Source organism: Cricetulus griseus, assembly GCF_003668045.3.
Source record: "Cricetulus griseus strain 17A/GY chromosome 1 unlocalized genomic scaffold, alternate assembly CriGri-PICRH-1.0 chr1_1, whole genome shotgun sequence".
In the NCBI taxonomy this organism is placed as follows: domain Eukaryota; kingdom Metazoa; phylum Chordata; class Mammalia; order Rodentia; family Cricetidae; genus Cricetulus; species Cricetulus griseus.
The window spans coordinates 157,341,748-157,369,085 of record NW_023276807.1 but is presented as its reverse complement, the minus strand read 5'-3'; the positions used below and the strand labels follow the sequence as shown (position 1 = coordinate 157,369,085).

The 27,338-nt window shown below is 43.7% G+C and overlaps 2 protein-coding genes across 3 annotated transcripts in view; one reads left to right on the top strand and one right to left on the bottom strand.

Annotated features, from left to right (window-relative positions):
• Window positions 1–9,284, top strand: part of Ccdc158 (coiled-coil domain containing 158) — a 50,792-nt gene extending 41,508 nt beyond the window's left edge. For both annotated transcript variants that reach the window (XM_035452629.1, XM_027388431.2), the window contains exons 19-23: window positions 1,563–1,622; window positions 2,282–2,349; window positions 5,926–6,084; window positions 7,730–7,837; window positions 9,208–9,284. In XM_035452629.1, coding sequence (XP_035308520.1) covers window positions 1,563–1,622; window positions 2,282–2,349; window positions 5,926–6,084; window positions 7,730–7,837; window positions 9,208–9,284 — 472 coding nt within the window. The remainder of the gene's footprint in view (window positions 1–1,562; window positions 1,623–2,281; window positions 2,350–5,925; window positions 6,085–7,729; window positions 7,838–9,207) is intronic.
• On the bottom strand, window positions 7,683–14,810 carry LOC113832440 (starch-binding domain-containing protein 1-like). Its single transcript, XM_027388430.2, has 2 exons — window positions 14,527–14,810; window positions 7,683–13,064 (listed from the first exon to the last, which is right to left on the bottom strand). The coding sequence occupies exons 1-2, from the start codon at window positions 14,744–14,746 to the stop codon at window positions 12,289–12,291; spliced, it is 996 nt and encodes a 331-aa protein (XP_027244231.1). The 5' UTR covers window positions 14,747–14,810; the 3' UTR covers window positions 7,683–12,288.
• Between the last annotated feature and the right edge of the window lie 12,528 nt (window positions 14,811–27,338).

The following is a 27,338-nucleotide window of genomic DNA, read 5'->3' as shown; positions in this document are numbered from 1 at the left end:
AAAGAAGTTATAATAGCATCAATATATCCTATATCTATCAGTAATTGAATAGCTAAATTCTAAATGAAATCATAAAAAAAAACATGAAGAAAACCTACAACCATCTATAAAACACTAAAGAGGACAATTCCTGAGAAGAATGTTAGCAAAAAGAAAAAGAAAAAAATGTCCAGTAACAACCCTTATTAGAGAAGACACAGAACATATTGTTTCCCTCTTCACTGCCTGCTACAACAAACACTGTCCTCTCCGCCTGGCATTGAAAAGTCTCTGGCTTCTGCTACTAGTCTGCCAGCTAGTTCTAAGTCAACCTGATACAAGGCAGAGTTGTTTGAGAAGAGAAACCACAACTGAGAAACTGCCATCGTCAAACTGGCCTTGGGCAAGCCTGTCTAGAGGAACCATTGATGTGGGAGGGCTCAGCCCACAGGGAGTAGTGCCATTCCTAGACCAGTAGTCCTGAGTTGTTTAAGAAAACAGGCTGAGCAAGCCATGAGGAGCAAGTCAGTAAGCAGGATTCCTCCATGGCCTCTGCTTCAGTTCCTGACTCTAGGTTTCTACCTTGAGTTCCTGCCCTGACTTTCTTCAATGATGAATGCGATATAAAAACACTTTCCTTCAAGTTGCTTTTGGTGTGGTGTTTCATAACCCTAAGGCACAGCCTGTACTGCTGTATTGCTGTACTGTCTAATCTAACCAGATTATTCCTCTTTCTCCTTTTTTCTTTCTTTCTTTCTTTTTTTTTTTTTTTTTGAATCTTGAGGCAGGATCTCATGTACAAATAAAAATGGGTGACCTTGAACTCCTGGTTCTCATGCCTCCATCGATTGATTTCTAGGATTACAGGCCTGGGCCACGTTCCTGGTTTACGTGGTGCTGGGGATCAAACCCAGAGCTTTGTACATGAGAGGCAAGCACTGTACTAAGATGTCTTTAACCCCCAGCTGATTACTCTCAGTTCCCAATGGTTCACTCTCCCTTTTAAAAGATTTTTCCCTACAGGACAACTTGCAGGAAGGAGTCCATCTCTCCTTCCACCATATGGACTCCAGGGATCAAATTTAGGTTGTTGGGCTTAGCTGCAAGCACCTTTTTCTGCAGAGCATCTCACAGCTGTCTTTTGACTTTCCATTTTCTCCACCCAGAAAAGCCAAAGCTTTAATTTCAACCTTTTGAGTCTGTAACTGCCCCAAATTAGTGCTCAAATGAAAAATGTATTTTTATCATAAAGTCAGCTACTAGTTTAAGAATAAATTGAGCTTAGGTTGTAGCTTGTTCTTCCACACAGCCCTGGGTTCAATTTCCAGCACCTGCCTCCACTAAAGAATAAACTATTTCTCTCACAGATTTTATTATGTTAATAAGAAAATAACATTCTATCTTCATTTTATTTTTATTTTTTCAAGACAGCCTTGGCTGTCCTGGAACTCACTGTGTAGACCAGGCTGGCCTGAAATTCAGAGATCAGCCTGCCTCTGCCTTCTGAGTGCTGGGATTAAAGGCCTAGGCCACTATGCCCAGTTTTATAACATCTGTAATTTCTCCTGTTCTCCGGCCAACAGAAGTAACAACTCTTTGAGAGAGTCCACTGAAGGCAGTAAGTCCAGTGAAACTCTTAGCAGGTGAGAAATGATTTCCCTGCCCCTAAGTTACAAAATGTCCTTTTTCTTTTGTTCACTGACTAAGAAGACCATGAGCTCTGTAATGTACTATGTGCAGTCTGTCCTCTGTCTTTGGAATATATAACACCGAGCAGATAGATTTGGGTCCTGACCCTCCAGTTGTGTAAAATTATAATGTGTGTTTATAGAACACATAGAGAAAAATCCTTACTTTAATCTTTTCTGTTTTCATAATCCTTAAAAATGGAGCTATCTAAACCATCTTTATACTCCAACAGTATGAAAATGATTACATACTTGAACTATTTAAATCTTAGTTAATATTCTGGCTAGTTTTATGTCAACTTGACACAAGCTAGAGTCATCAGAGAGGAAGGAGCCTCAATTGAGAAAATGCCTCCATAAAATAGAGCTGTAGGCAAGTCTTTGGAACATTTTCTTAATTTGTGATTGATGAGTGAGGGCCCAGCCCATTATTGGTGGTATCTTCCCAAGGCTGGTAGTCCTCCCCCCACACCATCCATTCAGAGCCTGCATGAACTAACCATCTCTGGAAACATCACTGATGCCTCGTCCCAGCACTGTGCCTTGATAATCACCTAGGTATTTGTCAGTCCAGTCAAGTTGGCGGAATTAACCACAAACTGTTATGTTTGCAGAGAGCCAGTCACACTGCATGCAGGAGACATGGATGATCCGTCCAGTTGCTTCACATTCACATCCACAGGTGAGTTTTCAGTGAAATCTTCAGAGGTTCTCACTCCAAGAGAATAAAGCCAAAGTCACCACTGCAGTGTTTGATCCCCCATTAACTCTGGTCTCGCTTCCTCGAAACCTCCTGTTCAGTCATTCTGTTTTACTCATCTTGAACTGTTAGTTGAACCTGCTAGGCTGTCTGTCTGTCTGTCTCCCTGTTGGGCTTTTGCACCTCCACTTCCACAAACATTGCTTACCACCTCATCCTCTTTGAAATTGTGTTCAAATGTCATTTTCCCAGCAACCCTGAACTTTCACCACTTACAAAAAAAAAAAAAAAAAAAAAAAAAAAAAAAAAAAAAAAAAAAAAAAAAAACCTTCCCACACTTTCCAGTTCCCCTTACCTTTTCCACCTGTGTTATACCCCATCCTCTAACATACCATGTAACTTTCTATTTGGTGTTGTTACTGCATGCTATGCCACAGCCTGGGAGATAAAACCCTGCAGTCTTTGACTTCCTGAGGTACTCCAAGTATTTAGAGCCTTTCTGATGCAGAACAGCTGTTAAGTCAATGCTTATCGAATGGCTGGAATAAAAAAGGAGAATCAAAGCTCTCCATGTCATTTCCAGTGAATTAAAAAGTGATTTCCATGAAAACAAGCTTCTGAAAGGAAGAGATGGAAAGAACAGACTATTTAAAAGTCACAGTGCCCAGACTCAGAATGGGAAAGGGAAATAAAAGTGTCAGAGAATGACTTAAAACATAGCCAAGGAACAAATTACAGAAGACACACTTAACAAGGGAGAAAACTTAGAGTGTGTTAAATTTAGAAAAGAGGCAAGAGAGTTAACTATCTAACTTACAGAAGAGGAAGTAGTTGGGAAAGAATGAAAATGACAGTTATTCAATTAAAGATTAAAACATGGTTATAAATCTGACCAGTCATAATGTAAATAGGTGAAAGTAAAATATAATGTGAGAAGGACTTCATTTATAGAAGACTGTTAGTATAGCTAAACCACACATTATATATGCAGGTGTGTGCATGTGTGCTCGCATCAGTCCCCAGCATGCCGTCTATCTTGCTTTGTGAAACAGCTTTTCACTGGCCCTGGAACTCACAAATTAGGCCAGGCTGGCCATCCAGCAATCCCCAGGGATCCTCCTTCCTCTGCATCACCAGTGCTGAAAGTTCAATCTTATGCTACCACTCTTTTTTATGGGTCCTGGCCTTCCAGGGGAGGTACTCTTTTTTGCACAACAAGCATCTTACCAACTGAGCTATTTCTCCAGCCCTTTGAAACTGTTATCTTAATGATTAGTCAGGACGTGCAAGTAATACTCTTGCGTTTTTAGATTACTCTAAATTAGAACATTTGCCTTTTCTCACATATTCTGAATACTTAAGAATACTTTAACCCCACTCAGTATCCTTCCAACTGTCATACAGTTTTGTTAACAAAGACTGATTACAGATATAAACACAGTTGTTTTCTTAGTTAACTTTCTATTCCTGTGATAAAACATGGTTACCAAAAGCAACTTGGAGAAGAAAAGATTTGTTTGACTTACAGCTCCACAACACAGTCCATCATCAAAGAAAGTCAAGCAGGAAGTTGAGGCAGGAACTGAAGCAGAGACCATGGAGGAGAGCTGCTTACTGGCTTTATCCTCATGGCTTAACCAGCCTGCTTTCATATTCAACTCAACACCACCTGCTCAGGGGTGACATCACCCACTTTTAGCTGGGCCCTCCCACATCATCAATCAAGGAAATGCACCACAGGCTTGCCCACTTGCCCTCAATCTGATGAGGCACTTTCTCATTTGTGGTTCCTTCCTTCCTTTCAGATGACTCTAGCTTGTGTCAAACTGACAAAAAAATAAAAATAAATAAAAAAATCAAACAGGACAGGTTTTTGTTTGTTATGGTTTTTGTTTTTTGAGACAGAGGCTCTCTATGTAGCCCTAGCTGTCCTCAAACTCACAGGGATCTGCTTGCTTCTGCCTCCCAAGTGCTCAGATTAAAGGACTACACCACCTTGCCTGGCTCAGGACAGGTTATTTATATATTTCTGTCAATTAATACTCATCTTGATATGCTGCCATCTTGGTGTGTGTGTGTGTAAGTAATATATATGTAATATAATTTTACTTAATGCTTTTAGTATATGTCCAAGAGTGATAAATTTTCTCAGTTCCTGAAATTATTTATTTCTTCCTCATTTTGAGGCACTGTTAAGTATAGAATTCCAGGTCAGAGTTCTTTTTACCACACCTTTTTGTTTATTTTGTTTTGCTTTGTTTTGTTTTGACACAGGGTTTCTCTGTATAGCCCTGGCTATCCTGGAACTCACTCTGTAGACCAGGCTGGCTTTGAACTCAGAGATCCTCCTGCCTCTGCCTCCCAGGTTCTGGGATTAAAGGCGTGCACTGCTACCACCTGACTTTTACCTTACTTTTAATGTGGGTAATTTCCCCGACTTAGGGTTTCCGTTTTGTCTACTAAAAGTCAGCTGTAAATTTAATTGATGTCTATTTAAATGTAATATTCCTTTCCCCTCTTGACTGGCAGCTGTAATATTTTTTGTGTTTTGTTTGCTTGCTTGTTTTAGCAGTTCTTATCCATAAAAGTCACTTGGTTTGAGTCTATGGAAGTCCGTGGCTGACAGCTCCATTGTATCTATCTTCCTGTATACCAATAACCTACTATTTGCATTTTTCTCTTCCTTTTCTACCATGTCATCTTTTCTCCTTAGATGCCTAGTTAGTTTTTATCATAGGATACTTCCTGGGAGATTTTACAGCTGGGGTGAGACTCAGATTGAGGTCGCCTTCTGGACAGAATTCATTGTGTTTGTTTTTGTAGATAGCTAAGGGTGTTGGCAATCCCAGACCAGTTTGATCAGATCAGCAGTGGATCTGATTTGAATTGAGATCTCTGGATCTCTGGGTCCTACATGTTCTCATTCCTGAAGCCAGGGTTCTCCAGAGGAACAAAACCTAAGAAGTTTGTGTAACTGTGATTAACTTCCATGGTCAGAGGCTGGGAAGTTCTACAAAGACCACCTTCAAGTTAATAGCTGGGGAAAAGAGTTGCTTATATAAGAATCTTGAGGGGGCAATGATTCAGGCTGAGGCCTGAAGGCTTGCTGGAGAGTCAAGGATGAAGATGCTGAATGCTGATGTCTCTAGGCAACAACAGCATCAAAACAAACCCAATTAAGCTAGTATCCACGGACGAAGCTTCTGAACCACTTTTTGTTCCAGCGTGACTTAACCCAATGACACTGCTAGCCATATACAGGGTGGGTCTCCACCCATCCAGTTTGCAGACATAAATGCCTCTTTTCTCTGGAAACACCCTCACAGACAATCCAGAAATATCCTCTACCAGTTTTCTAGATCTCTCTCAGTCTAGTGAGTTAACAATAGTAAGCCATCACATAAGGTTCAATCCTTTTTAGGACATAACTGTTCGAAGTTGTCTTCCCACCCCTGTCATTGGAGGCCTTTTACTTGTGAAAGGTTTGACTTTTTTATAAGTGCACTACACTATTTTTAGCTAATTCTATCTTTTACCCTGGTCCTTATACAATCTCAGCAAGTCCATCTATGAAGATCTCAACCTCCCGTTCATTCAGTTCTTCTCCTAAGAAGTCTCCAGTGCACTCACTCCTGACCAGTTCTGCCGAGGAGTCAGTGGGCTCCACATCACCGTATCGCACCACCAAGTCTATTAACTCACCCAGCTCTACGAAAGGTAAGGATGACCTGATATTGCTGATGGGATTGATTGATTTCTTACATCAGGGAACTGCAAGATTCTGCACGCTCCTCCCATATGCAACCTGCAGTTGGTGCTATAAGTAGGTGGTCTTTAGTCAATGATTGTGTATGCACACTCATGCATTAGAACTCTAAAAGCTTAGATATCGTATATTAGTGCATTTCTACTCTTGTCTAGCATCAACAGTGAACTTTTTTCTGTAAATTTTTTTTAGAATACGTTGTGTCTAAGTGCTGAGACTTTCCACTCTTGTTTAGTTAAAACATGGCTCTCCTTCAGCCAACATCGTTTGAAGTGTAGATGTCTTATACAATCTTGTATAAAATCTCATCAAAAGTTTTAAGTTCAGCTTTTGTTTTATAAAATTAATGAAAAAAATGATTTGTAGTAAGTGCCTTAGAATTTTGAATTACATATAAGTGTGTTGGACTGGACTTGAAATGTTTCTCATTCTATGCAGCAGTGACCAAAACCATTCCAGCATTCTGTGAGATCATTCTCATTAATTGATAAGGCACAGGCCACACACGGTGTTGTGTCATTGTCAAAACATTTCTTAGTTTTTTGATATTCTATGACATACGTATTTTTAGATTCTAAAAAGTACAAAAATCAGAGCCTAATCACATTTGAGTACACTTTGTTTATCTTGTGTACCCTCTGTCTTTTTGTTTCCAAGCTCTCTGTGTCATCTCATTCAGGAGGCACAGAAAAGAGGAATCCAAAGTCCAAGGCCAGGTCTACATAGTGAATCCTGAGCCACCCATGGCTACATAGTGATTCACTGCCCCACAGGAGGCAAACAATCAACTAACTGACCATCAAGAGTGATCACTAGAGGAGGGGGCAGCACCTGTGACATCACATAGTGATAGACATTTTCTTCCCCCATTTCAGATCCTCACCAAGCATCATTATATATTATTTCTGTTCAAATATTCTTAAGGTGTTGTTTCTCATCCTCTTAAATTGGAAATCTTTTAGAGAATTATTTTAGTGCTATGATTACAACAAAAAGGATATTTGGTAATAAAAAAAGTCAACAAAAATGTTTTTAAAATTAGTCATCTAATCCAGGACTAAGATCAAAATTCAACTCTTCTGTTTGCTAATCAAGTGTTTTCAAAAATTGATGGAACTTACACACTCCTAAGATAGCCTTCATGCCTCTGGGCCCATAAGTTACTGCTACCACATCGTAGGGTCACCATGCTGTGCCAGCATCCATACAGCCCTTTCCCACCACAGAGACCATCCCTACTTGGGTGACAGTCTAACATCGGAAAGTGTGCCACTGTCTGAATTAGAGCCTGTTCCCTAAGCCCCAGTTAGGAACTACTCAGGTTTGCTGTGAAAACTGACCACTGTACAAAGTGTCATAGCTTGAAGTATTCTTCTGAGTCCTGTTTAATACTATGTAGTTGAATAATAGTAAATCAACTTGACTTGAAACAAAACCAAATAAGTTAGTGTTGCTGTATTTAAATAAAAATTGTTTTCATTTTAAAATAACGTTTTAAAATTTTCTTAGGAAAAGTTGTTTAACATATAATTTGAAAATTTCTAAAAGAAATGTTGAATAGACTTTTAATATCACATCTAAGCAATTTTCTAATAGATTCACAGTCTCCGTCACTAGAAACAACAGGAAAAACGTGCCGAAAACTGCAGAACAGACTGGAAAGTTTGCAAACCCTGGTAGAAGATTTACAGCTGAAGAACCAAGGTACAGTAGAGAGAGGTCTCCAGGCCTTGGGTTTAGCTCAGTGACAGAGGGCTTGCCTAGCTAAGAACTAGGGGGGGAAATCACAAAAAGATATACACATATACAACACGCAGGCACACACAAATATTTTTCTACCAATGAACATTTATACAATAAATGTAAGCATATTAATAATAATAATAATAATAATAATAATAATAATAATAGGCTCTGCAGGCACTCAATAACCAGTTGGCACCTGTGTGCAGCCCTGGACTCAGTGTTGCTCTTGTCTTCATGGGACCTCACAACAGCATGGGCGTATGGGAGCTATTATTGTCATAATGGGAGCACAAGACAGCACAGCCAGTCCTATGTCACAGTGGACAATAGCTCTGGGCCTCAATCCCCACAGTTCCTGACACTAAAGCCCACATCCTTCTAACATAGGGAGGTCACAGTTCCTGACACTAAAGCCCACATTCTTCTAACATATAGAGGTCACAGCACATTGAACAAAATCCAAGTGAATTGTGTTAACTCCAGGTCCCCCTGAACAGTAAGAAAACATTTATTTTTAGGTTGAGTCTTTAAAAAAAATTAGTTCAAGAATTTTATGCAATTTATTTCTTCCCTTAAGATTTATCCCTTCCTCTCCCACCCACCAAACTTTGCTTTTCTTTTTTTAACAAACCAAATATAATTGGTGCTGCTCATATTACTGTTTGTTTTTAAAAGAACGTGTTTTTTTTTTTTTTTTTTTTTTTTGGCCTGCCTTAAACTCACACTTTGATTTATATTTCTGAGTTATTCCTACTTATGTCATCCTAAAGTCATCTAATTAGAAGTTGTGTAGCATTTGTTTAACAGAAACAGTACCTTGGACTAGAGGCAGTGCCTGGTAGGGTGGCTCTTGAAGTTCTGTACAAATAGTTTTGGAGGGTTTGGGCAGAGTTTATCAAAATTTAAAGTACAGGGCTGTAGATACAGCTTGGTGTTAGGACATTGCCTCAAATGTGAAAGGCCATGGGTTCAATCCTAGCACAACCAAAAGCCAAAACCATATACACATTTCAGAGAAATTCTCCCAAACTCTTTACAGTAGTTACTTCTGCCCCCGAGATTAGAGGACAGGTGGCTTTTCTATTACCTACCCTCTGGAGGCACTTGCAGCATGCTTCTTTTATCTCATCCTGCTTACAGAGGCTGTAAGTTTGCTCACTACAACAGCCTTCACAAATGTGCATTGCATTGAAGTCTTCCATTTTACACCACTGGGCTCAGAGTCAGTCTGATCAGCATGCTAAAGGCTCATCCCCGAAGACAAGTGTTAGGGGGCTTAGAACTCGAGTTGACTTTCCAATCTAACTTTGCTTTACTGACATTTTCAGCAATGTCTTCAATGATAAGAAATCAAGAAAAGAGGATTCAGAAAGTGAAAGACCAGGAAAAAATGTTACTAAAATGACACATTGCTCACCTGCTCACTACAGAGGGCTCGCGCCCAATTAATTGTGATGTTACTTATAATTAGTACCCTGTGGACTTTTTCTTTTTATGTAAAAATTTAATAAAAGATACCCTGTCCTGTAAACTCTGTTTTGAAAAAAGCTTCTTGAATGCTCTCAAAGTAAAACTTGGAACATTACCAGCTAGATTTGAAAGTATTCACATATTATAATGCATTAATTTATGCTAATTCTAGCATGTTGGTATAATTGTTTTAAATTATTTTACTGGTTCTAAGATAGTAGAGCCATTTTGTTTTTCAGCTTAAACAAATTCTGAGGGGGAAAAAAGTGTTCATATGGTATAAGGGGTACAGTGCCAAGAACAGAAGGACAAACTCCAGCATTCTGGACAAACAGCAGCTTTTTTGGTGACCTTGAACTCATTGTTCTGTCAATATCAGTAATCAACAAAACTTTGGTGGCCCCAGTCAAAACTCTTAGAAATCTCTCCTCTTGCATAAAACTAAAGAAAAGACAATACTTCGTTAATCTTTAACAAATGAATAGGTAAGCTCTAGATTGAATTAATTTAGTCTACCTTAATTAAATTTTAGTAAATCGGGAGTATTCAAACCAAATATAATGAGACAAGGAGGACAGACATAAATGTCTCACTTGTGCAAAACATTAGGGACAATGTGGCAGGGGTTAACAGTTCCTCAAAAATGTGTTTTTCTACTCCCTAGTACACAGTTGTCATGGAGACATAGCTGCCTAGCTGGAGGCCATGTTGTGGCCCCATGTCCCTCACCTGTGGGGGTAGTCATCTGACTAGTTCTCACAGGTGGAATGGAACACCAACAGAGAACTGTGTGCTCCTTCAGGTCAAAGTGTTAATACTGCAGTCAGTTTTTTCCTCAAGTTATTCCCTTCCTACAGGCTGGAAGCAGAGGGTGGGGAGGGCCCTTAGGATGGCCACACCACAGGAAAGAAGGGATTTGGAAACTCTACAAGGAGGGGAGCTGCTTCAGAGATGATCTACTGATGACTGATACAGGGGCAAGAAGTCTGTATGGTGTTCCTACCTTCTTACACGGATGCCAGCAGGAGCCCTGACCCAGCAGTCAGTGACTAGGAGGGTGGACATGCTCTCTCAGGGGAACCTCGTGTTCCTCCCAATGACAGTTACTACTCTAAGCACAGACGATGGTCAAAATAAACTTATATTTAATTATAGATAATATGTGCACATATAATAGCACAATCTGTTTAAGTCAGTTGGCTTTAATGAAAGATTAACTTTTATTTCATCAGTAACTATAAATAGAATTCTAGGGACTTTTGTTTAAATTGCTTTACTTCACAGGTGTATTAAGCATTGTGAAGTAATGGCCGGTGCCTTCTGTGGACCTCATTATGAGAGACATAGGCACAGTGTATGAATTTCATCCCAAAAGAGCTGTGAGCCCAAAGCTTGCAAGCAGCCTGCCAAGCACCATCTGATGCTGCTTTCAGTTGAGTCTATGCTTTTGTCAGCAAAGACCATCTTAGCCAGAGTTAAGTACTGTTTTGCCAATAGATATTATACGTTTTTAACACAAAAACTGGCAGGTGGATGTAGAACAATCAGGGCTTGAAGGTCATCCTTAGCTATAGATCAAGTTCCAGGCCAGTCGGGCTATCCCCTCTCAAAACAACAATCAAGAGCTGGGATGTAGCTCAGAGGTAGAGTGTCTGGCACTGCATAAAACAGGGTGTGGTGGCACATGCCTGTAATCCCAGCACTTGAGAAAGCCGAGGCAGGAGGATCAGTTTCAAGGACATCCTTGGTTACACAGTGAATTTTTGGGTAAGTCTAGGCTACCAGAAACCCTGCCTCAAGAACACTTCATCTTTAAATATGAGCATGCTGAATTCCCTTCCAAGCAAAGTTTTAGGAAATATTTAAAACTTTCTCCAAAAGGAAAAAAATAGACTCCGTATGTCATTTGCTATAATGCTTGATGTTTGCTTTTCTCTATATGTCAAATACTACACCATTACTTTGTATCTAGTTATGGTGCTAAAATTGAAACGAATAATTCAGACATTTTATAAAGATATTACACTCAGGATTTATTATTCAGTTATAACTTAATAATTATTCCTTCTCTGAGTAAAGATAGTCTTCCTTATCATGGTCCTATGTAGATTTTCACTCACTGGTATGAAAGGGGAGTGAAGAGGTGACAGATGGAAAAAACTTCCCCAGGGCAGCCCATCTGTTGGTAGGAATGGGGTGGGGGAAGTGGACAGAGACAGTCTGGCAGGACGCTGTGGGTAAAGGGTACATATACCCTTGCTGGAGCCAGGCAAGGACCCGTAAGCACTGTACTCCCAGTTCTCAAAGGTGTACAGTATACCTTTCAAGCCTCCTCACCATCTCTCACCCATCCCACTCCCTCCACTTCTTGGATGACCAATGCTGATTAGGGCATTAAAACAAAGACACCCCTGCTAACTCCACACCTATCCTCAGCACTAATAATGGAACAAAAACTAATGGGGAGTCTCTGAGTGTCACTCCAGTCCTGACTGGTCACAGTTCCAATATGGTGTCATTTTAAAATGTAAACATGTTGCTTTAGCTGTATTTAATGAGACTTAACTGCCATCTCCCTATTCTAAGAGCTACAGGCTCTACCTTGTACTTGTGCAGTTGGTTAGTTTCTCCTTGCCCATAGTCCATACCTCAGTCTTAGCCAAGCCAACTACCCCTCAAGGGACCATCAACCCCTCAAGTGATGATGTGTCAGCACAAACCAGTCAGTGCAATAAGGGAAAAGTCCCAGCTCAGAGGAAGCATCATGGGCATGCATAAATCTTCCTACATTTTGGACAAAAGCCACACTAACAACTCTGAAAGAACTCTGATGGCTACAAATGGGTTCACACTGCCTTTAAATTATGCAGTGTGCTCTACAGCCTTAGCCTCTTCCACATTCTGACTCAGCCTCTCGCTAGGATGCTTTGCACTGTGAGTCAGTGAATCCCCCACCACCCATGAACCACCTTATCCTCATGGCCAGTCTGCAGGAGTCTGTTGCTGCATTCTTCCCAGCGAGTAACTTCCCTGTTCTCAACCAACACAAACTTCCATTCCACCACCGTGTCCGCAGGCAGGAAGACAGAATGAGACCACAGCCCATCCTTACAATAGTGGAGTGGGATGTATCTGGTCCATCCCCCAAGATTCTCATGGTCTCCCGTTACTGCAATGAACTGCACATCGGTGCTTGTGGTGTAGTGTACCTTGAACTGGATGTTGACCTGCTGAGGGGATGTCGCCTTCCCATCTGCTTCCCAGCCTCTTCCTCCCACAAGAGTACTTCTGCCATCATTCATTCCCTGACTCAGGCCCTCAAGACTGCCACCCAAACCAACATCCCCCCAAGATGAGTGCCTAGACACCACTTCCCAGTCCTCGTGGCCTGCCAGGTCCTGACTGACCGATTGTGCAAGGCTGGCTGCTTTAGCTCTGTCCCTGAGTAGGCTGCTGGAGGACAGCTTCTCTGCCATGCTCCCAGCTGTTTCTTGTCCTTTGCAGGGACTCCATTCTCCTATATGAACTTGTGGGCTTTGATTCCTTGACACTTCTGGATTGGCCCTGGAGTGCGTGTCCAGACTCTTTCCAACAGGAACACAATCTCTGGCATTGCTCCAGTCTGCTCCAGCATTCTGAAGTCTCTGTGCTCCCTGCAGGTTACCAAGATCTTTAGGCTCAGAAATCAAATGTCCATTGCTTTCTTGAAGCTGTTCTGAGAAAGGAAAGTTTAGCAACATTAGCTGGTTTCACAAAGGGAGACTGAGAAAAACATCCGATTCTACCTGTAGGCCAAGCTCCTGTAGAAATCAAGTGTCTATTTGCACCTTCCCAACCCGGCTCTTTGCGTGTAGAGCCAACAACCAAAACACACTCAGTGTGAGAGACAATGAAGTTGCAAGTTGCAAAGTCTCCCACAGGCCAGACCAAGTTGGCAGGGATCCAAAGTTAAGTCACTTGGCTCCTGTCATTAAAAAAAAAAAAAAAAAAATGCTGGGGGGTGGGTTGGGACAGGAGCTTAGCAGGCCCAGACACAAACACTGTGGCTTCTGTGGGACAAAGGACTGCATGTTACCCGGCCCTGTACTCCCTGGAAGTGAGTGCAGGACAGGGGTCAGCTCTGGAAGGCAGAGTGGTCAGTGTGAGTAGAGTTGGGGTGGGGGTGGGGGAACTTGAGGGGAGAGAAATCTCTTCAAAGACACATGAGGTCCCCCCCACACACACACATACCATACACACTTTAAAGATTGTTCTTAAAAGTCCACAAAGTCGCCCAAAGACTTGGTTTCTTTCCTGGCTACCTAAATAGCTCTCAAAACCTGAATTTCTACACTTGGTGCAGGAGCTGGGGGCACTCTTGCTTCATTTTGCCTCTTTTTAATGGTGAATTTCGGAGTCCGATGGCAACAAATCTCAATTCCCCAAATAAAACATGAGGCTGGCCTTCAGAGACAAGGAAACAGATGAACTGTTTATCAAAATTCAGCCGTGGGAAAGATTCTCACGTAACTACAAATGACCACCACTAAAAATAAGTTCTGCCAGGCAACGGCAACCTGCTAAAGGGCACAGGAAGGTAAGGCTTCGTGCCAGTGCACACTGGTTGCCTGGTGCGGGGTCTCTAGAACGTAGCTCTAAACTTACATGACAATTCTTATCAGCGTTTGGTTCCCAGCTTCAGTGGGTTCCCAGCTTCATGACCCATGTCTCAGCTGAATTTTACTTTTCTGAAAGAATTGTCCAGACAGTAGCAAGCGAGTGCTCAACGCTCGCCAGCCCCAAACTCAGATCTAAGAAGGGGTGTGGGGTGTCAGGGCTTGAAGCTAGGGGGGCGAAGATTCAGAGGATGCCCCTCCCAGCTTCATCGAGACTATAGAGTTGTGAGATGCCCCCCAAACCAGCCTCGCGCGCTGCGCCAAGCGCCGCCAAGTGCGCCGGGCGGAGGAGCCGGTGCCGGCCCGGAGCAGCAGGAGCAGGGCGCGGCCTCTAGAGGACCCGCGTGGCTTCTCCAGGACAGTACAGCCTGGGAGGGGGCCCGAGGAGGGTTCCGTCCCAGGTGGAGGAAGTTGGTCCACCACGATCCACCTGGAGAACTTCAGGTGGCTTTCATCCCCCCTTCCCCAGGGAACTCCGAAACACCGGTCACGTCTGCCCCGAGCCCCGGGGAGGAAGAATACCTGATTTGGAGACCAGCACCCGCTCGGAACGTTCAGGGCTCAGGCCGCCACAGCCACCCGGACCGCCTCCCGGAGTCGCAGCCTCCCCTGGAGGTGCGTCTTTCTGCGGCTCCGCACCCCCGTCTTGCCCCGGGACCCCAGGGTCGCCCCGCAGCAGCCACAGGATAAGCGCTGCCGCCAGACACCCGCCGACCAGGAGAGCGGACCAGACGGCGCCCATGGCTGGGAGGCTGCGGGAGACTGCGGGGGCCCCGGACCAGGGCTCCGCTCACCCGCACGGCCACACCCACCCCGCCCGCCTCAGCCTTTTACGGTTTCACCGTGGCCAGCCCAGCCCTCAGTGGCCACGAACTTCCCCGGCCCCGCCCCGCCCCGCCCCGCAGCCCAGAGCTCACTGAGTTCCCATGCTCCGCCCCTCCCCTCGCCGGGGTCCCGCTCTACTGAATCCCGCACCGCTTACGCACAGTACCGAGCCAGGGCAAGGGACTCCAGGAGCTCAGAAGAGATAGGGGGCTTACAGACCAGTACTCTTGCTGGACTCTTAGTACACGCAGGGGTGGAGCTAGCAGGGGAGGGAGGGAGAGAAGGTGGGAGGAAGGGCGGGGAGGGGGGCGTGAGAGAGGGAGGGCAGGGAAGCATAGAGGAAGCTCTACTCCTGTCCCCAGCTACGTCTAGCTTTCCCAAACCTCTATGTAATAATCTACTTAAAGGCCCACCTCAACCAATCCCTTTCCTCCTCGAACCTCTTACTCCCTCCTTTTTAAAAAGAAGGGTCCAGGCTAGCCTCTATATATCTAAGGCTGGCCTCAAACCACTGATTCCGCATCCCAAGTGCAGGGTTATAGACCAGCATCGACATGGCCCTATCCTTCCACCTCTTTTTGCCGCGTGTGTTGCTACACAACGCAATCCACCCACCTTAACTGGATATTGTACATGGACGGAGCCCCTACAAGTAAATATTAATAAGGCAGCGACCCTTTATCAAGCATCAATCATATATTCAAAGTGTTTTGTGTATGAACTTAAACTGATCCTCACACAATAGAAGTCCTGTGAAGGACCACACTGCTCTGTCGATAGGCACACACACCTACTTCAGGTTTATGCACCAGGGCTTTTTATTTCTGGAGGCTTTCCCTTAACCGCATCCTCCCACAGCCCCCTGCTAAGGCCGCAGCTGGAGTGTGTGTGCCTTGGAGCTATTGCTAACATGGCTCCCTCTGGGAGGATCAATCACACCAGTTCTCCTTGCTGGGATCATACAGCAGCTCTTAATAGGCACTTCCTGGTGGGTTGCTCCTCTCTTGGCACAGGCTGCAACTCCTAAGGTAGAAGGTAGATAGGCAGATAACATAGCAATAAAACGACTCCTGTTTTATAATTAAATTATTGGATATTAAAATGAAATACTGCTATACACATAGTTGAGAGCATCACAGCCCTCGTCAGAGAAGCTTCTTGTGGTCGATGGAGACTAACACAGAGACCCACAGCTGGACCACGTGTGGAGTGTGAGAGATTTGGGAGCACTCAACCCTAAATGGGATGGCGTTATTAAACCCCTCTCCTCAAGGCTCAAGGAACTACCTGGAAGAGGAGGCAGAACTATTCCAAGAGCCAGGGGTGATAGATGATTCCAAGGAAACAGTGTCTGGCAGACACAACATGATTTAAGACACTGATGCACTCACAGAGATTGTGACAGCATGAACAACACCTGCACAAGCTCAAACCAGACAAAATCGGGGCACTAAGAGGAAGAAGTGAGCACAAAGTTCCACCCTAATCAAGAGGCTATTTGCAACTGATGCCTGTTGGAAAGGGAAAATCAGTTTTCTCCGATGGAGTGTAACTGAGTGTGTCAGCCACATCAAGTTGATGTCCATGAGTTGGAAAATTGCTTGGTGTGGGAAAAAAAACCTCTCCCTACTTACCAATTCTCGCCACCTGGAGCTAGGTTCTTAAGAGTAGGAGAGAGTAAACAATATGCTTCCACTGGCCTCTGAATTGTCAGTCTCAGTGTGGGCACCCTGGGACCTCATCTGTGTACCTCCGCCTCGAGCTCTGATGCACTCTGCAACTATTCTCAACCCTGCTCAACAACTCCCCTAAAACTTGGCATTGCTTTCCTCGGCTCAGAATTCCACTTCAGCGCATCCTCCCTTCCTCACACTGATATATGGGATTCTTTTATTTGAATTCTGAACATATGAACTTTCTTAGTGCAAAGTCTGAGGTTTTCTCTTAGGCTACACTTATTTTTTTGGAATTCATCTCCTCTTCCTTTGGCTCTCAAATCCCTTGGGGGGGGGGGGGAGGAGGTCAGAGCACTTCATTCTTTGTGTTCCATGGAATGCCAAGTCTATCATGTAATATACCCTTTTATTGCTGCTTTTTATTGAGTGTCTAATTGATGCTGGCCCCTGGCTGGTGCTTCATCAGGATTATCTCATGCAACGCCTTCAGAGTCCAGATCTGCTCAAGGTCATCCAGGGGATAGCCGGCCAGGCTAGGATTTGAACCCAGCATCCTGACCCCAGGATCCCAGGTCTGTACTTCTAGCTACACCAAATCCTGATGTTGGTTAAACCACATTCACATTTCAAGACGTGCATTTTAGAAGTGGGTGTGCAAATTTGGTTATGTGTCATCAGAGGAGCCTTCAGGGAATACTCCAGCATGATGCTGAAGTGTAGCTGTGTTATTGGTTTCTCATCCCTCCCTCTCCAAGCCCTGGCTCTCTGGGAATGTACCACCAGCACCTGCCCATTTCTGTCAAACTCTGTGCCTGTGTCTTTGCATGACATTCACCGCAGGCAAATGCTCTCTGCAGATCAGTCACATTGGAGCCTCCCAGCCTCAGGTTTCATAGAGACATTTTCTAACTGCAACTGTTTGCAAACCTCTGACTCATCTTGGAATCTGGATGGATTCCAGGCTGAGCTGCTTGGTGATGACGAAACCTTTAGAAACAGGCGATCTGTATTGGGAAAAGTAGTTAGCTTGCTGTATAGAGAAGTGTGTGTGTGTGTTGGGGGGGGTAGTTGCCATGCACTAAACAATGGGTTTCAGGTGGAATAAAAACCCTAAATGATGCCGGGTGTTGGTGGTGCATGCCCTTAATCCCAGCACTCGGGAGGCAGAGGAAGGCGCATCTCTGTGAGTTCGAGGCCAGCCTGGTCTCCAGAGCGAGTGCCAGGATAGGTTCCAAAGCTACACAGAGAAACCCTGTCTCGAAAAACAAAACAAAACAAACAAACAAACAAAAAACTAAATGAAAATGGTAAAAGTGCAAGGCTAAGAGAACAAAATCCAAGACACTGTCACCGTGGTAGTACCAAACATAGGAGTCGATATAATCGCATTTAATGGGTGTTATACAATGCTATCAGATAGCTCCAGACAAGAGTAGATAGATAGCTGTGTTGTCTTGAAGACAAAGGATTAATAGCCAGATATCCAACAAACTCTCACACATTGACAAGAAAACAACATGAGAGACATTCTTTTCTTCACATCTGGACTGAGCAGACAACAGGCACCCACAGGCAGAAAGAACAAATACGGAGATGCTCGAAGCCACTGCTAATCAGAAAGGCAAATTCAAGAAAGGTGTCTGCATCTATCCTGGAAGCAAACATTAGCAAGAAAATGTGATGGAGCTTCTGGGAAAGTTACCAGGTGCAGTCAGAAGCCTTCCATGAAATGAACAGCGCGTGTACCCCACCACACAGCCCTCGTCAGCATTCAAGGCCTGCAAGCCACTTGGCTACACAGGGTGGAGACTTAGAAAACACTGGGAGTGTTCCACAAGGTTTCCAGAGTCCTGTGCAGGAGGGTCTTCACAATGCTGAATCAGCAAATACCAGGAGAGGTAAACAGAAGATATTATCATAATTAAGCCAAAAAAAAAATGTGCAAAGGGCTTGGGGCTTTTCTGTTGCTGTTTAAGGTTTATTGTTTTGCAGTGTTGGGCATTGGACCCAAGGCTTCCTGTGTGCCAGGTGAGTGCCTGGACACTGAACACACCCAGCTTGCTTCCCTTCCTTTCTCCTCTCCCTCCTGACAAAGCTAGAGAAACCATGATGAATACAGTCTGGGGTGCCTCTTGCCTCCCGATTCTTGTATTATTCTTTAGATGTTCCTGGCACCACTCACCCAGTCACAACACTGTAAATCTTGTCTCTGTATTATGGCTTGAATGTGAAATGTTAAGCAAACTTTTTTTCCTGTCCTGTGTAACAGCAAAAATCTCCCCAGAATTTCATTTCTTCATGCTAGCTTGGGATCCAGACTAGAATGTGACTCAAACTCAGCTATGGATGATTCTGCCCAGTGGTCATTCTTAAGCACAATGATTCTGGTATATTTTCTCAATCCAAAGATTTGTGAATTCAAGAAACAATTTCCCTGCACACCATGACAACCACCCCAAAGTACAATAGGGGGAGAGTTACAGGATAATTACCACAGGCAGTCCTGTTCAAAAAGAGGGAGCTAGGGGCACACAGGAGTCACACGGTTCCCATGGTGACTCTGAGAACCAAGGGAATGCTGGAAGTTACTAGATTGGGACCCTATGTAACTACAGCCTGTGAAACATCCTCCATAGCCTTAACTTGCTCTCTTGGTTCAGTGCTCTGAGCCCTCTGTACTGTGATGGATGGGCACCCAGACAAGTTCTCCTGGCTTGCTCTGTGCCATTAGAGCCTAGAGATCCAAAGGGCTCCTTTTTACTTTCTGCAGCCTGTGATGTTTTAAAAAAAAAGTCTAACCTGGAAATATTTATTACAGTCTTTGGGAAACACACATTTTCTGTGAATCTTACTGGATCCAGACCATTCTGGATGGTTTCCTAGAAACCATCAAAGGTTTTTAAGCAAGTCTCCCACTTCCTAAAGCTTCTGCAATCAAGACAAGCCTCCTTTGTCCTAAGGCAAGGAACAGCATCTTTCACCTTCAGAGAAGTCTCATTGTTTGATCAAGGAATTGAGCTTTTGTTCATGTATATATTTGTCCCAAGTGGTAGCTATGCAGTTCCTTTGCTTACATAAAATTGGGTTGGTTTTTTATTTCCAAATCATAAAAAGGTTTTTCTACATCATGTATTAAGACACTAATAGGTATATGGGTTTCAAATATTTTCTCCCTTCATAAGCTGTATTTTACAGTACTAATGGCAAAATTTGAGGGGAATAAAGTATCTAGTTTTGACAAAGTTTTAAAAAAGAAAAATCTATTTAAGACTGTAGGTTTTTAGTGTTTGGTTTGGTTTGGTTTGGTTTTTGTCTAAGTAAATAACACAGAGAGACCAATCTCCTTTGAGCTTTCTGACATCCAAATAAATCAGCAATCACATCCTGAAATTATCTTTAGACTGTTTCCATGGATTCACCATCTTCTAGAAACTTTTTCTTAATGTAAACATTATTTGCTGCCTAACAAACAGTGGTCTTCCAGCCCGTACAACCCTGGTTCCTGAGGTTGAGGAGGCAACTAGTTTGCTAGAGTGCTTGCCTAGCGTGCCTTGAGTCCTGGCTCCAATCACTAACAGCACAAACCATGTGCACACCTGTAATCCCAGCCCTTGGGAGGCAGCAGGAAGTTCCTGGACTTTGAGGTCAGCCTGAGCTCAAGGGAAAGAATATAATATATGTAATTGCTTTTTATTTAGCATAACGACCGTTCCTTTCATTTTACTTTTTTATCTTTATTTTATACAAAAGCAGCAAGTAGAGGCTAGGAAGCCTCTCAACATTTCTTTATCAAAAGCTCCTTAGTTATTCAGTTCACATAGGGCATTTCTGCTTGCTGTGTACATTGAAAAAGGGAATGCCTCTTTTCCTCCTCTTTTCTTACACTATAAACAACACAGACAACCTCTGTGATCAGATGTGTAGGACTTTCCCCACAACCACCAAGTTACTCTTCGTTGAAGCAGGAAGTTGTGCTTCCTCTAATTCAGTTCAACTCTGACAGGATCTACCTGGAGACATTATCAATTCCACAGATGAGGGGCTTGGTTCCCAAGACTGTACTCACCATGATGGACACCACTCAAAGCCTGGGATAGTTTTGCCTGTGTCTGTAACTGACCAGTTATAAATCAGGCTTTCTGGGCTAAAACCATAGCTCAGTGAACAGCATGGGCTTAACACTGTGAGGCTTGGTTCTAATCCAAGTATCCACAATGCAACTTGAATCCGTAGCTTCTCCAGAGCAGATATGTGAAAACATGGCATTGTCTGAGAAAGGGAGAGTCTCCAATGATGACATGGGAGCATGTAGGAAGATGCAGATGGCTTGAAGTGCCCTAAACTCCCAAACCACGGAACTATGGCACGTGGATTCCATAGCAAGAATAACTGGTTCCTGGAGACAGACGCTTCCTTGGAGATCAGCCACTGTCACACTGAGACCATGCTGCCCACCTGGAGCCTCCTCCTAGCCAAGGACAGAGCACAGCAGAAGGACTGAGGCTGGGTGATATGAGGCTCCTCCTGAGGGCAATGTCAAGCTGGGGACTCCCCAGGGGCTGCTGAAACCTCAGTCTGCTTTAAGCAGGTGCTAAAGGTCTCCTTACTTTAGTCTTCACTCCTCCCACAATCAGACCCACATCTGACAGATGTTCTGCACCTGTCCATGATCTTTCTTGGAACTGGGCTTGAGGACATCTAATCCCATTTTACTGTTTGTTTCCCAGCCCACGTGAACTAAAGCACTTTCCTTTACCACAGAAATCCCCTTACCCCTCCGCAACATGGAAGCCTCTTCAGCTTCCATGAAGACTCTGGAATGAACTTGGTAGAAACAGTTTTGAGAGAGAGGAGAAAACCTGTTCTCTCTAGTCTTTGCCCCTCAAAGCATCATAGCCATGACTCAGGATTGATGATGTTCCAGAGGCAGGGTGCCAATCTACAGAGTTGTTGAGGAATTTGGTAAGCTGGTTGGTGCACAGTGTCATTCCTGAAACACAGTTACACACACTTCAGCTAAGTAGTTGATTCTTAAAGACAATGATTAAACATCTCACCTCTTCCCAGCTAAACAATCTATAACTATCCTCTCCAGTTATTTATATCTACTTCATCTGGATGCTGGGAATACTGTACGATGGTATGCTGCTTGCACTTCCATTTGGATTTTGGAAACCAGAGTTACACTTGCTCTTAGTCCAAAGGCTGTGAAGTGACTAGGAGGACAGGTTTAGATATGCTGCCTCAGCTCCTTTATTAGGTAGTCTGAGAAGCTGCCAACTTTGAGCACAGCATGTCACTCAAGAAAGCACTCTAACCCCCCTGAGCCCATGGAACCAGTGCGCTTGAAGCCTTCACAGCAGGCAGGGCTCAGAATAGAGCTTCCACAAGTCCAAAAAGAGTACTAGATTGGGCACTCAGTGTTCCGCAGCTCAGCCGCAAACTTGGTATCATAAAACCGTTCTCTTGGCTTCTTGCTGGGCAGTAGTTAAACACGGCAGGCTGATCCGGAGACAGGTGGTAGCCATGTGACAGGTGTCCCTCATTAGCCTGGCGTCGGGTTATCTGATCCGCCAAGCCTGGACATCAGCTAACATTCAGTGCATGTGAGGGATGTGCCAGGGTCCGTTCTCAGCACCTATAATGGTTCCCTAATCCTCACCACAATGCTGGGAATGGAATTGTTATTACTGAGATCATTCCTACTGGAGATGAGATGACTAGAGCGGACAGGATAACAAGTCTTGGATTATCCAGCTGGTTCAGTCAGAACCCAGTGTCCCTAATTACCCAATCACCTAGCTTCTCTGGTCTGAAAGAGTTCTGGATTGGATTGGGTTTGAGCAGAGAATGAAGACACAATCAACTGCACCATGTGTTATTCCTACCACTATGATGCTTTCTGAAGCCTACTTCTCTTCTCTCATGGGATATTCTCTAAGTCCAACTAACCGACTGAGGAGCCAGTACACTATGCTGTTAGCAGTTGTACATTACATCCCAGGGTGGTGCTGAAAAATCACAAATTTTCTAGAATTTTAAGCATTTTATCCATTTATGATTTGGTTGTTCCCATTAAAATTTATTTTTAAAGTGAAGGTCTGTTGTGAGGGTCTAAGGAGGTAGAAAAACAATGAGACTGAAAGTTAGAGGCAGGACATGAGAAAGTTAAATGAGGCCATAAAACTCGGCTTCTAATCCAATAGTTCTGTGACTTTATTAGAAAATTGGCCTGGTAGTCAGGTGTGGTGGTACACACCTTCCATCCCAGCACTCAGGAAACAGAGGCAGGCAGCTCTCTGTGAGTTGGAGTCCAGCCTGGTCTACAGGGTGAGTCCCAGGACAGCTGGGGCTGTCTCAGAAAACCAAAAGAAAATAGGCCTGAGCTATGCCATCTTGGAACTCTGCAGAGTTCTCACCATCAAGAAGGACAGGATCTTGAACTTCCAAGCCTTCAGACCATGAGTTCGTGGCAATACATTGTGATAAAAAAATTAGCTTTTACATTCTAAAGCATTGGAACTTTTACCGGACCTGTCAACCAGAGTTAATAATACACCTTGAGGTCACTTAAGACTTGAGGCTGCTGTCCTATTGTGTACCTGGACTGTGTAACAGCCAACATCATTTGCCTTGGATTCCCTGTGTAATCAACTTTTACTACCACGGCTAATGCATAAATGCAATCTTATGTATTCTTCCATGCTCCTTACCCAGAGTAATGTGTGTGTGCTGAAAACAGCAGAAATAGAGGTTGAAAGCAATCTTATAAGATGAATATATATCCACCATAAATCTTCAAGGCAACATTAGGATATTGCTTGATAAACTATGATGTTTGTAGTACTGTCTATTATCTGGGCCAATTGGGGTCAATTTGAATCAGCGATTTAATCTCTTGTAAAACCCTGTTAAAGATTTTTGTAGTGCCCCTCATTCCTTCCCCATGGGATGTTTTCTATGCTGTTCACTAAATACAGAACAAAGCCTTCTGTTACAGACAGTTACATACAGTCACACATAGACTCAGACTGACACTAGGACAGATTCACACGACAGATTCAGACTCATGCAACAAAGAGGATGGAAGACGGAGCACATAAAGTACAGAATTCAAATCTGGGCCTGATCGTGATTAAATGACACCAAGGGGAAGTGCTTTCTTTCCTTAATGCAACAATGATGTGCTATTGGTGGCTCAGAGCTTATTATTAATGCATTCAAACTGACCAAATGTGGGTGCTTTGTGTGAGGAATAGGCAATGTGTTTAATTCACTCACGAGCTGAATAAACTTCTATTTCTAAAAATTTCCCCAGCTGTGCTCTTCAGTGATGGCAACAGAAAACAAGCACAGCAGATCCTGTTGGCCACTCGAGCTGAAATGAGCAATGGTCTGTGGTGCAGGAATCACTGGTGGTTTAATTCAGTAGCTAGAGACTTGGAAGAACCAACAAGGCAAGGCTAGTGACAGGGATGTTTGAGAGAAAGGGGACAAGCATATAGGGACTCTTTTAGAATTGATCTAGAGGGTGGGAGACTCTTTCATTCTTCGTGACACCATCAAAAAGCTCCAATCTACAAGAAGTATTCAATAACCAGTGAAAAGCTAGTCCAACAGCTCAGAAAGGAGCATGTACTGCTCTTGGAGAGGACCTGTATTCAGTATCCAGCACCCACTTGTATAGCTCACAACCACCTATAGGTCCAGCTCCAAGGGATCCCTCTCCTGGCCTTTTAAGACACCTATACTCACACATATATGTATTATATATATTATGTATTATATATTGCATATACAGTAATTAAATATATAATATAATTTTAAGAGTTTATTTATCTTCTATATCTCAGTCACTTTCATCTACAGACATTCCAATATTGCCCAGTGACTCATGAACACAGTCTATATATTTGCTCAGCAACTTGGATTTCCCCTCATCACAGCCGATTTGGCTGCTGCTTCTGTTGAATGTTTAGCTGTGTGCTGGTGAGTTTTGTATCAACATGCCACAAGCTAGAGTCATTTGGTTGGGAAGAGGGAACCTCAGTTGAGAAAAGGCCCCTCCATATTGGCCTGTGGTGTATTTTCTGGATTGATGATTTATATGGGAGGTGTCACCCCTTGGCTGTGGTCCTGGTCACTAAAAGAAAGTAGGCTGAGCAAGCCATGGGAGTAAGCCAATATGCAACGCTCCTCCATGCCCCCTGCTTCAGCTCCTGCCTCAAGGTTCCTGCCCTGCATGAGTTCCTGCCCCAGCTTCCCTCAGCGATGTCACCTAAGAGTTACAAACCGAAACAATCCCTTTCTACCTAAGCTGCTTTGATGTTTTATCACAGCAATAGAAACCCTAAGACAGTTGTTCCCTAATTGAAACCAGTCATGGGACCCTAAAATGAACTAGGCTTGACTGCAGCAAAGCCAGGAACAAGGTACCCCTGGTGGGTTCTCTCCAGAGTGGCATAACCAGCACTGCCTGCAGCTCATTACCTGCATGCCAGAATCTGAGGACCAGATGCCCAAATCCCACCCAAGGTAGGACTGAATGCTAAAGTCCCACCAAAAGTGGAACTGAATGTCAAAATTCCACCAAAAGTAGGATCAGATACCTCCTCCACTGGCTTTCAGCAGACCCACTTTCCTTTTGATGCCACTTGTGTGCTTCCCCACATGTAAGGCTATTTAATGAATGCAACCATGAATGGGTTTGGGAAATGTGACCCTCAGATTTCTACCCTGTACAGTGTGAAGAACAGTAAAAGGGCCATAATGGCTATGGATTGAAATAGTCTTCAAGAGAAAGTAATGAGTTATCTTTTGTTCCCAAAGTTTTTCTGGGTTTAGGTTTGCTGATCTTGCTTAACAGACGTCCACCCACACCAACATTTATAGACTTACTGGGGGCTTATTCACCACCAGGGTTCCCCACTCAACACTGGTCTCATGCAGAAACTTGCTTGATCTATCATTATCACCGTCATCATTATCACTACCTTCATCACTGTCATTGGTCATTATCACCATCATCACCACCTCTTCATCACTGTCATCATCATCACTATCATCATTTTCATGATCATCATTTGGTATTTGGAACAGAACAAGGTCTCAACCTTTAGACCACATTAGCCTAAAATTCCTGGCATCTTTTCCCGTCAGCCTCTGGAGTTCTGGGATTACAGGCAGGAGCTCCTATGCAAAGTGCAGAAACAATTTCTATAGTAAATGAGAAAGCAATGCTGACACTATGGTGCACACAGAAGCTTATTTCAGACTCAAGCTCCACTTGAAAGAGAATGTTTTTTAGTAGAGTGCTATTGTTCACTCATACCTGTGTGCTCCGCACCCTCATGGTTAAACAGAATTGAAAATATTCACGCAGTTTTTGTTCCTCACTTGACACCAACAGACTGTTTTTATTTCTTGTTACTCCCTAAACAGCCCAGTGTAACACAGTGTCTTAATTTGCATTGTGTAGGTACTGAAGTTCATGTAGTGAAGACTCCACACGCAGGGTAGGACACATGTAGGCCATATGCAGGCACTGTATCATTTTGTGAAAGGGACTTGAGAGCATCAGCAGATTTCAGAGGAGCCTGGAGCCAGTGTCACACAGACACTGAGCGATGGCTGTCCATACTGATCCACACTCACTCTTTGTCCCATACTCTGGATGTGCAGGTCTGACTGAGTGTAAGGGATAACATCAGGAGGAGTACCTCCTTAATGACCACTGGGACAATTGTTCCTTGGTCCCAGGACTGAGCTGTGGATATAAAAGCTTGAGAAAAGCCACCCACCATCAGTAAACAGCAAGATTTCCATTGACTTAGCAGCGATCGTCACCACCTGGTTAGTGTGGGTTCCTCATACTCTGTGAAAAACTAGAAAGAACATTCTGGTGTCAGAGAGAGACTTCACTAATGAGAACAATGATTGACAAGAGAGTCATGGAAATCAGAGGGTCCCTTGGAACTCCACCGTGTCTAGTAATAAAAACCCCAATGAGAGGATCATGGAGGCTCCAGCCCTTTCTGGATAAAGGTTTGGGCCACTCCTGAGCAGGTAACCCCATCAGTCAAATGGTTGTCTAAAAGGAGGAAGCCTGTGGAATGGGAAGTGGATGAGGAAAATTGTATAACAATTACACCTCCTAACCAGTTGTAGAAATGAATACTGTTGCATTGATACACATTTTCTGTCCTGCCATGTCATGTACGTACAACATTTTTCAAAAACTTTTTTCTTGTCTCTTTCTCAACTAAAAGTGTGTTACCAGCAACCAAATTTAAAATGTAGTTCGGTATAAGACTGCTGAGATTCGAGTGGGAGGACCTGGGGAGTTGGCAAAATGCTCGTTGTGGAGGCATGAGGATCCACATTTGATTCCCAGCACCTATGGAGAAGTCCATGGTGGCCTAGCTTGTGATCCCAGTGTTGGAGGAGGAAACAGGCAGATCTCAGCTCACTGCTTAGCCAGCCTAGCTGAGCTGGTGAGCTCAGGTCCAAGTGAGAGACCCTCCCCAAGAAAACAAGATGGACGGCTTCTGAGGAACACCTCTGACCTCCACACACACCTTCCACACACATGCATGACCGTAAGCATGTACACAAAATAATAATTGTTTTCATTTCTAAAGTTCTTTGTTTTGATTTAAATTTGGATATTATATTTGTACAAGTATTTTGTCTGCATGCATGTCTGTGTATCATCTGCCTGTCTGGTGCCCTCAGACACCAGAAGAGAGTGTCAGACCTCCTGGAACTGGATGTTTGTGAGCTGCCATGTGGTTGCTGGGAATTGAACCCGGGTCCTCTGGAAGAGCAGCCAGT